The 10,801-nt window shown below is 38.2% G+C and overlaps 2 protein-coding genes across 2 annotated transcripts; one reads left to right on the forward strand and one right to left on the reverse strand.

The window, feature by feature from the left end:
- The first annotated feature begins 943 nt into the window (after nt 1-943).
- LOC129769965 (uncharacterized) lies at nt 944-2,137 on the forward strand. Its single transcript, XM_055772510.1, has 3 exons — nt 944-1,128; nt 1,182-1,365; nt 1,432-2,137. Coding segments are annotated over exons 1-3 (744 nt in total). The 5' UTR covers nt 944-1,126; the 3' UTR covers nt 1,990-2,137.
- A 409-nt stretch (nt 2,138-2,546) lies between these two features.
- Nucleotides 2,547-4,235, reverse strand: LOC129770698 (putative nuclease HARBI1). The gene is made up of 4 exons (XM_055773687.1): nt 3,878-4,235; nt 3,382-3,814; nt 3,174-3,318; nt 2,547-3,112 (listed from the first exon to the last, which is right to left on the reverse strand). Exons 1-4 carry the CDS (start codon nt 3,988-3,990, stop codon nt 2,853-2,855), a joined length of 951 nt encoding a protein of 316 aa, XP_055629662.1. The 5' UTR covers nt 3,991-4,235; the 3' UTR covers nt 2,547-2,852.
- Between the last annotated feature and the right edge of the window lie 6,566 nt (nt 4,236-10,801).

The following is a 10,801-nucleotide window of genomic DNA, read 5'->3' on the forward strand; positions in this document are numbered from 1 at the left end:
GGAGGGATTTTTGTTCCCACAGAAATGTGTTCCCTAACATAGACTTTGCGTAGGAAATAGTTTTAATTTGTAACGAGGACAAATTTGAACGCTGTGCATAAGCATACTGCTACCGAATGAAGAATACCACTGGGTACCAGTCGTATCAAGATGAAAGTCAAGAGGATCGGATTCTACTGAAATTCTAATAAAAACCAAAATAGACATTTTCAGTTCATTCAAATAAATCCAGCACAATTGCGTTTCCTCATCTAGCCTCAGAAGCCATCTTTCTGGCTGTATCGTCTGAAATACAATCTCGAAGATGTCTATCCAAATCAAACGAAAGTTGATTCTCATGAAGAGTGTCAATTTGGTTTAAGACGAAATCACGTGTGGTGGTTTTCAAAATTTCTTGTTGTAATCTAATTCTTTGTTTTCCCCGAATTTGTGAAGCCAATGGAGTTGGGTGAGAAATATTATCCATGTCATGCAGAATTTTGAAAAAAATGTCATCATCTTTCAAAGGATCAAAGGTAGTGATGAGCAAAAAACGTTCCCATGAATGAAACATGCAACGTGTAAACATTTTCCAATGGAACGTAATCTTGTACACATTAGAAATAAGTCTGACATGTACCATTAGGATGTCGGTTTAAATCATGGAATGTTGTATGTGGTTGCTGCTCTTCAAGACTGTCGAATTTAATTCGATCTTTTTAATCCAGTCTTGAACCTAATTAAGGTATTTTTCCCATCCAACAAACATTAAGGTTGCTCTCGTTTCCAAACGAGGAATTTTCCAGAATCCCAGGAATCTTTCTTTTTAAATTCTATGGACCAATTGTCCTTTTGCGGTGAATTAACAGGGTTGATATCATCTACCTTACCACAAGATTCTTGTGCAATTTGGTGCATCGTTTGCATCAAGGGTGTCTATTCTGTATTTCAATCGATTCGAAATATTTCGAACGACTTGGTAAATTCCATTCCCTGTTTCGTTCGAGGTGTTTTCAAATTCGAATACCTTTCGTTCGGACTGTTTTGTTTTCGAACATCTTTCATTCGAATCAAACCAAACGTCAAACCCACTTTGTTTATGAAGGAGTGAATAATTTCCGCAGCGGATGAGCGGTGAACTGCAAAAATGTAAGCTAATTTTTAATCATTTTTTTCTTTAAATTAATTTTAACGTTCAACAGGGAAAAAAACAAAAACAAAACAACCACTAAAAATCAGTTCGAGCGGATTGTGCTGCTTCTGGAGCAAGAGCCGGACATAGCAAAGGGTTTCTCCCGAGGAAATTCCGGACCCTTCTGGGATGATCTGGCGGCAGAAGTCAATAGTTTGGGACCGCCTATTCGCGATGGAAGTGGATGGAAAAAGGTATATACTAAAACGAATCCGAAACATATGTTTATAGTCTTATTTTTGCCCTGGTTTTCTGTGTAGGTTTGGGCGGACTATAAGTCCGGATTAAAGCGAAAACTCGCTCACAACAAACGGGAGCAGAGGGCGACAGGTGGAGGACCCAATAAAATTATCAATTTGTCCGAGCTGGAGGAGCAGGCAGTTCTACTAACTGGGTTACTTGCGACCGTGGAAGGAATCCCGGGTACCTCATCTCATGGAACACAGTTGGGTTCGCCTTCGGGTGAACCTCAAGCTGCAGACCAGGAAAATTTTATATATTATGGTACTTCCGACGAGTGTGACGGTATCAATAATACCATTCACTTCCAGCCCTCTCAGCCGAAAAAATCCAGACCTTCTACCACGAGGCTATTAGAGCTGCAAGTCGAGCAACAAAACAAATTTCACACCAATGTGAAATCCCTGTTAAAAAACACAAACAAGAATTTGAGTGATCTGGTTCATTATCAGCGCCAATCAGCTCGAGCGATTCTTTCCGTGGATGCCACACTCAAAGAACATCTGAGTGAACAAAAACGACATAACCACGAGATGGAGAAGATCGCGCCGGAGAAATCAATAGCGACAAATCCTTGAAACGCAGATTGCGTATATTTCAGAACATTAGAATAATGTTTCAAAATATCAGTGATCTGATTTTTTATCTTTATATTGTAACTCAAGTATAAAAAAATGAAAAAAGTTCTAATCGTATTTTTATATCTTTCCATGGAAGAAAAATCTTACTTAATTTTTTCTTTGAAGTTTGTTTGGAATAGCATCAAAATTATATAAACTTTTTTAAAATTCACGAATTTCGCCTATAGTTTATGGAACTTCCTTAACCCCTTCACGTACAACATTGAACTTCACTCGTTGTTTCTCGATGTGAAATAATTACATAGCCTCAGGCATATGATGAGGATACCGACAACTGAAGATTATCAAATTTCCGTTATTTAAAAAAAAAATTGAATGAGCTAAAAATATAAAATATAATTTGAATATTATAATTAAAATAAAAACGAACGAGTTAGTACGTAGTAATAACTCCTTCGTTTTTATTTTAAACACAACATGTATTTGCTCATCATAGGGCACCCATGTTAGATACCCACACTCAGCAGAGTAGCGGAACGACTCGAAATGCTCGTTTTGGGCCGTGCTGTTGGAAATTAAATCGTACAGCAAGGGGTTAAAACAACGCAAAAAGTATTAATAATGGTTATTTGAATACTTGGCCTGCTTACGAGAAATCGATAATGACATGTTCTCAAAGTGTTGGCAGGAATAAGAGTAAATAATTCTGCCGAAACCATAGTTAAGTAAGGAAGACACTTCCTTTTCCGGTGGTTGTTATTTATTTGAGCATTTGCAAACAAGTTAGATGAAATTTAACAGTCATAAATATTAATTTAAACAAAAGTTTATTATGTAAACAGCTGCATAACATATTATAACTACTGAGAACGACCAAATTCTAAGCATATATTGTGAAGTGCACAGCATACATTTATAATTTGAGCGCATTTAGTAGGATTGTAGTGAAGTTGTCTCGCGCCAAGGATGCATCTAAACCGATTTTTTAGTAAACCGATTGTCCGCTCGACGATAGCACGACCCAAGGCATGCCTGCGATTAAAATCGCTCTCCAAACTCCCTTCCTCCGCTGCTCTGAATGGGGTAACTAACCAAGGTTCCGATGGATAACCAGCATCACCTGAAAATATTTTATCACACAGTACATACAAGTATACTAAAATATTGTAGTTGAACATTACCTAGAATCTTAGTATTAACTTCACCATTTTGGTGAAGCTGCTCAAAGTGAGTTCTTGCAGGGCTTACACGCCATATATGAGAGTCATGATTAGATCCCTGGAAGGTAGGATCAACGAAACGAATCCTTTGCTGATCGTCACAAACCTATGTTGATAAAAAAGAGTATTTGTTCATTGATTTGTTAATTCAAATACTAATAATACTTACAATCAGAACGTTGAGACTATAAAATCCCTTCCGATTAAAAAACAAATTTCGATTCAGCTTAGGTGGAATAATTTTTACGTGGGTTCCATCCAAACACATAATAACACCCGGAATTGATGTTTTCTGATAGAAGTGTAGTTTAGCACGCCGCTGTTCGTCTTCCGTCATATTTAGGGAAATCCATTTCTTACACAGTGTCCGCTCCAGAATGTTAAGCATTTCAGTCAGCACCTTGGAAAATGTGGGCTGTGCTATGGCAATGTGACAATCTTGCCCTGCTCCATGTTGATAATTTCCTTCAGCAAAGAATCGCAAACATGCTGCGAGTTTCACCTCCGTGGATAGACCACCTTTCCTTGTGGTAAGGCAGTTCTCAATTTCCTCTAAAACGTACCGAAAAGCTTCCTTACTTAGACGAAAACTTTTGATGAATCTGAATAAGGGCAAAATAATCAATAAGAGAAACAAACATGGGATTTTTGAGACGGATACTTACGCTTCATCAGAAAGTTTCATGAAGTCGGTTGATTTTCGGTGGTTTCGCCGATGGTAGCAAGGCATTCCAATTTCTTCTTGCTCCGCCAAATTCGGTAACAAAACGGAATCCATTGAACGAGAAAATTTTCTCACAAATTTCTCTTAGGATCAAAAATTAACTGAAATTCAACTCGCACTCGCCGCTATTTAATACGGTGTTTCTTTTTGTTTATCGGTTTTTGACAGATCGATGCATATTCGAAATTTTCTAACACTTTCGTTCGAAACGAGCAAAACGATTGGAATAGGGAATGGTAAATTCGAAAACGATCGAAATATCACTTTCGAACGAAATAGAAATCCGTCGGAATACAGAATAGGCACCAAGGTCATTTAAAGTATATACACTGTTCTGAAGTTCATCAAAGTTTGACACTCCATCTTGTGTATAAGTGCGGTTACTTGTGTCACAACTTTAAACAACTTCCTGTTGTGACAATATACAATCCATTTCACAACTTTCGACGTTATTGATGACGCCGTTCGCTCCTGTGTTATCAAAATTATTATTTTCAGTTGAAGCAAAAGTTTGTATTGGATCCAAAAACTGCACGTCATTACAAATCGAATCTACATCATTAAATAATAATAATGACCCTCCTCTGACAGTTGAGAGGCAAAACGATGGCTTTTCAAGTGGGGGTCGCATGAAGGTAATTTCGAATGATGATTCATCGCATCATCTTCCTTACCATGTTAATAACAGAAGACTCTTTAATTTTTCTTATTAGGGTCTGGACCTTCCAGTGATTGGATGCCGTAATTTTAATCCCTAATACTGTAAACGCATCAGGATCTCGCGTGTATTCTCGATCCAACCCTTAATGGTCTGCATTTGGTCGTAAAATAATTCCTCAAGCGATTTTCGTCAGAACTTCTCCGGTTGGATAACTTCTTCGGTTGCGCCATTTTAAGTAAAAAGAACTGAGACGAAATTAAAAGTCATATCGATCGTTATTTTAATGTTTTATACTTGACAGATCCAATTTAAAATGTTGAAAGTTTCATGAAGTCACAATATTTTTTGGTGTTTAAAATTGTGGATTTTGTGCTTACGCACTGCGATCTGCTGATATCATTATCCGAAGTGGAATTATATATGATGAAAACCGCCCTCCGCCGCCCTGGACGAGATGGATCCTGTATTATGTATGGATGAAATAAAGAAAAAACTCCTCAATATCATATAAAATAATTATCATTATCGAACACAGTTATCAATTTTTCTCACCAGAAAAAAACATGTTACTTTATTCTAGACAAAACACATTTAAAATGGGAAAGGTAATTTTCTTTTATAATTTTTACTTTCTGAGTGTTTATTCAACCCATTTCCACTTCCGCTTTAAACCCAACGGAACACATATATGCCTCAATGCGAATTTCAGTTGGACTAACAGCACCTAATACGACAAGTAGAGCATATGGGAAATCAGTTTTCCAAATATTCTTCCATTTTTAAAATTTTTCTCGTCACATGAGCTTTCCTTTGGTGAAAATGAACGCAACAAAACAGACAGCATAAACCAGACGAACCGTTCTCGAGTGGGAACACACATTGGTTTTTATTTATGAAAATTGAAATGAATTGTTTCATATTTCATGTAACTCTAACACATCCGCTACAAAATACAATTTTTTCACTTACACTTGTACTAAGTATTTCACAATGCTTGATCGGTCATTGATGTGAAATTTTTCGAGAATTAAAGTTCAAAATTTAAATTTTATTTGCTCGGATTAATCGTATCAATGCCGATTTCCCCCAGGCACCTCTGTTTTGAAATCTCTGTTAGGAAACACATTTTGGTGGGAACAAAAGCTTCCCCTGCTTTCATGTATTTGCAATACCGATTTCTCCAGACACCTTGGGTTTGAAGTCTGTACTTTCATAAAATATTAAATTTTATTCATTTTTACTGTAATGAATTGTTATGGAGTGCTCAATTGACGCAAAATTCTCGTAAATTTATCAGAAAATGACTGACTTAAAATTGTGAGTGCAAAAGGAAGCTTGTATCTTCAATTTCAACCAATCAACACCAGGTATTGCCTATCGGATAACGGTTGAGATTTTTGAACTCTTCGATAGTTAGTTTCATGACATATATTATTTTATTCAATTAAAAAATTGTTTTGTAGTGCCGAAATCGATTGACGCAAAAATCTCATCAATCCATCATGAAATGATTGAGCAATAAGCGTTTGAAATTTAACTGAAAATTGTAAAAAGCTTCTCGAATTGAACCAATGGTCGAGATCCATGGTTCTGTACTCTCATTACATTTCTCAAGAAATAAAACCTTCAGCAGAAATCTTCAAAAATGATAGCTTCCCGAACTTCAGCAGATCTTCTGTTGATTTGGATCTTTCTATGAAGGAAGCAATTCGAGATATTTCAGATCATCTTCGATCGTCGACAATACCTTTTATTCTCGCTTCAAAATACAACCATATCAATTCTTCAGGAATGTTTTAACTGATGGTTCAAGAATCAACGGATCTACTGGTTTTGGTATCTTTAATCACATAAACTTGAAGGCCCTCGTTCAGTGTATGTTACCAAACTGGCTGCAATATATCATGGAAATAATACCATTGAGTCCTTACCACCTGATCACTATTGACGTAGGACTACGTCTTTAATTTCTATACCGGGGTGTAAAATAAAAGTTTCGAAAACGAAAGCGTTACGCCGGAGACCGAGATTTTGAGCGTTAATAGCTCCTAAACAGCTGAACGAAATGGTATGATTAACACTTCATTCGAAAGATAAAATGTCTACGCGTTATATACTTGTTACTTTTTGATCCAAAAACTTGTTTCAATAGTCTTAAAATTGCTTTCCAAACAGGCTAATGAAATCACCAATCGGTATATAAGCGAGCGCCACTCGGAAATTCACTCAGTTATAATTGAACAGTGATTGGAGCATGTTGTCGCTGTTGTGGTGAAGCTCTTCGTTTATCATGAAAGCGCGGATGAACGGTGTCACCAAGAGCCTATTTGTGCACCTTAGGCCGAAAGGGAATCCATCAGGAGGAGAGTGATGCCACAAACGGTTCCGCTTGAAACATCGGAGCAGCCAACACACACACATACACGCGCGGAACTATTTTCGTTTGGATGCCATTCAGCATCGAGAAATTTCAGGAAAGATGCAATCGTTGTTGAAAAATAATCTGCCAGTTCCCCTGAGAACTGAAAAATACATTCATGCGAAAGAGTTCATTTTAATGTTTTCTATCCATGTAACACTGCGACCAAATATTTTTCAATTAAGTGCTATTAACAGGTGGTTATTGAGTTAGCATTAACCACTGGTGGGCTTCGAGTATCGAGGAAAATCAGGAAAGAACTAATCGTTGCTGAAAAATACTCTGTCAGTTCCCCTGGGAATTTAAAAATACATTGATGAGAAAGAGTTTATTCTAATGTTTTCTATCCATATAACAATGCAACCAAATACATTTGGTTTTGTGATTTTTCAATTGATCGCAATTTACAGGAATGCTTCTGAAAATTATTCTTTTTCGGCGAGGAATCAAGGGATCGAGGGATTCATCACCTAGCCTGACCTGACCTGAAAGACATGCAGTTTGTTTGGAACTGTGAGGGAGGGCAGAAAAGCCAGGAGGCAGGTGGCAGGAGAAGAAGAGAAGGTGACCAAGAGAGTATCAGCACCGAAAAACGGTTCCGATTGAGACATCAGAGCAGCCACCACACACACATACACGCGCGGAACTATTTTTGTTTGGTTGCCATCCAGCATCGAGAAGATTCCGGAAAGATATTATCGTTGCTGAAAAATAATCTGCCAGATCCCTTGGGAATTGAAAATTACATTCAAGCGAAAGAGTTTATTTTAACGTTTTCTATCCATATAATACTGCGACCAAATACAATTGATTTTGTGGTTTTTCAATCATGTGCAATTAACAGGTGGTTAACCACTGGTGATGGACTTCGAGAAGAATCCGGAAAGATATCGCTGCTGCAAAATAATCTGACAGTTCCTCTTGGCATTGAAAATAACATGCAAGCGAAAGAGCTCTCGTTTTCGAAGTGCCTCAAATATTCATTCAGAATGGATTCAGATTCAACTTCAAACAAATGATCACTGAATCAACGATAGTCCTACGTCACCATTGCAGTTATACCATAGATATAACCCACTTCCTGTTTTTTATTTTCTCGAATAGTCTTAACAGTATACAAGCCATTTAATCCTTGAAACAAAAGATGAAAGCATCGTATTTTCTTATCAAAAGCCACTCACCAGTTGGCAAAACCAATGGAACAGAGATGAGCTTTGAAGATGACTATACTCTATTATCCCCAAAATTTCAACGAAGACCTGGGGTTGCATTGCGCATTTCGAAACGAGTAACTCGTGTACTGCTGCCAGTTCGCGATATCTTAGCTACCCGCGATCTTAAATTTATGTTCCCCGTATATGTCTCCCTAAGAAGCGCTAATATTATCATTAAGTTCCCATCTCCTACTCCCACTTGTACATTCTCCCTTCCTTTCTTATTACATAAGCAGAACTTAGTACCCGTTGGGATAAGATCATTACAGGAGCTTTAAACATGGCAAAGAGGCACTCACTACCAAAGGATACCGATGCTTCATCACCTGGGGATGTGGCGATGTAGTTGTTACGACCCACCACAGGCACTGTTCCTGACAAGGATAATATCGACGAAGCAACGAAGGAACAAATAATATATTTTTTATTGTTCTGTTGTTTTAGCTGATTAGACTTAAGTTAATGATTACGTACTTATACTAGATTCAAACAGTTTAAAAATGTACTGCTTGTACTGCTATCTACTTGAGCCTAATTAAATAAATAAAGGGAAAAAACCCATTGAAATTGGAAATTTTCCACTATACGACAGATTTTCGTTTTACAATTTGTACCCCCAGTATGTTCCCGAAAGACGTAATCCTACATCAAAAAATTCAACAATTCATCCACGGTCGACGCTTTCCTCAATTGGTCAGTAAAGATTCACATCAAAGTGTGGATGATGCCGCAGGTTTTTCGGAAAATAATATGAACAATCAAAAGATCCCTGCAAAATTTTTTCAATGGCAAAATCTTTATCTCTGGCCAGCATGAAAAATACGAGGAAACAAACAAATTTTGGGAGAGTAGGTCTTTTTCAGCTGCGTGAAAAATGCCGTAAGATTGTAAAACAAAATAATAAGAATTTTAGGTCCAGAATATATGTAAGTCTGCCTATGAACATGATGCTTTAGTTCACATCGGCACGAACATTCTCATTCTCTCTCACCCATTATGAGCTATCCTGATTGCTTTCTGATTTTTACTTTCATTTTGCTTGATTTTTGAGAGTTATTGTTGGTAACCCTGCTTCACACAAGTGGAAATATGCTCGTGCTCTTCGGAATCTTTATATAGAAAGATTTCACCCAAAATCAGCCGAGAAAAAGCAAATTTTTGACGCGACCCTCTTCGATTTTAATGAAACTTGGGTTCGATGGATGCTACCTAAATTTTCAATTTTCATCACCATATTTAAATTCAAAGTACGACTGATTTTTTAAAAGTGCATATTTAAAATAATTCAAAATCATCTTTTATTTCAAAAAATCATAACGCAGAATCCAGATGAATGATTGAAATATGATGTTTGATATAGATGTTGGAAAATTTATGACCTAAAGGGTGTGTCACATCAAATTGCATCACGGAAAAAACGCTGTAGAAATTCGCCCAGTAGACCGATCCTTTTGAAAATTTTAGACATTAAAATAAAAACTATTAAACAACTTTTGGCATTTTCTTTTTATTCATACTTCGAGCCCAAGCCCGTATGCTCGCACCTTCCTCTTTACCCCGTCCATAAGGTTCTGTACAACGTCAGGTTGTAGTTTTTTTTTGAACAGAAATCCATTTTCTCTTGAAGTCCGCCCCCGATTTGACAACTTTTAGGTTCTACCGGAGGGCCTGCGGGTTCATTTCCTTTGGCACGAAGGTGACCCCGTTGGCTTCGTACCACTCCAACACGTCCTTTGAATAGTGGCACGAAGCGAGATCCGGCCAGAAGATGGTCGGGCCCTCGTGCTGCTTCAGTAGTGGTAGTAAGCGCTTCTGTAGACACTCCTTAAGGTAAACCTGCCCGTTTACCGTGCCGGTCATCACGAAGGGGGGCGCTCCGCTTTCCGCAAGAGCAGATCGCTTGCCACACCATGTACTTTTTTGGCAAACTTGGATAGTTTCTGCTTGCGAATCTCCTCCGGAACGCTGAATTTGTCCTCTGCGGAGAAGAACAACAGGCCCGGCAGCTGACGAAAGTCCGCTTTGACGTAGGTTTCGTCGTCCATTACCAGGCAATGCGGCTTCGTCAGCATTTCGGTGTACAGCTTCCGGGCTCGCGTCTTCCCCACCATGTTTTGCCTTTCGTCGCGGTTAGGAGCCTCCTGAACCTTGTATGTACGTAGGCCCTCCCGCTGCTTGGTCCGCTGGACGAATGAACTTGACAAATTCAGCTTGTTGGCGACATCTCGGACCGAACTTCTCGGATCACGTCTAAACTACTTAAATACGCTCTAGTGATCTTTTTCACTGACGGAGCATCCATTTTTGCCGTTCTTCACCTTCCGGTCGATGGTTAGGTTCTCGAAGTATCGTTTTAGTACTCTGCTGACCGTAGATTGGACGATTCCCAGCATCTTACCGATGTCCCGATGTGACAACTCCGGATTCTCGAAATGAGTGCACAGGATTAATTCACGACGCTCTTTTTCGTTCGACGACATTTTTCCAAATTTACGAAAAATTGACAGTGAAGCATGGCCAACGTGATCTATACACTCTTATCTGATTATAAGCGAAAGCTGAAGATATAAT

Source organism: Toxorhynchites rutilus, chromosome 2 (assembly GCF_029784135.1).
Source record: "Toxorhynchites rutilus septentrionalis strain SRP chromosome 2, ASM2978413v1, whole genome shotgun sequence".
Classification (NCBI taxonomy): domain Eukaryota; kingdom Metazoa; phylum Arthropoda; class Insecta; order Diptera; family Culicidae; genus Toxorhynchites; species Toxorhynchites rutilus.

What these genes read in the sequence shown, in the direction of transcription:
- LOC129770698 (XM_055773687.1), bottom strand. Translation starts at nt 3,990, where the DNA reads ATGGATTCCGTTTTGTTACCGAATTTGGCGGAGCAAGAAGAAATTGGA. An exon ending in ATAGTCTCAACGTTCTGATT is followed by an intron (nt 3,319 to 3,381) that starts GTAAGTATTATT and finishes TTATCAACATAG; the next exon opens with GTTTGTGACGATCAGCAAAG. An exon ending in AGTTAATACTAAGATTCTAG is followed by an intron (nt 3,113 to 3,173) that starts GTAATGTTCAAC and finishes AAATATTTTCAG; the next exon opens with GTGATGCTGGTTATCCATCG.
- LOC129769965 (XM_055772510.1), top strand. An exon ending in ATGGAAGTGGATGGAAAAAG is followed by an intron (nt 1,366 to 1,431) that starts GTATATACTAAA and finishes TTTTCTGTGTAG; the next exon opens with GTTTGGGCGGACTATAAGTC.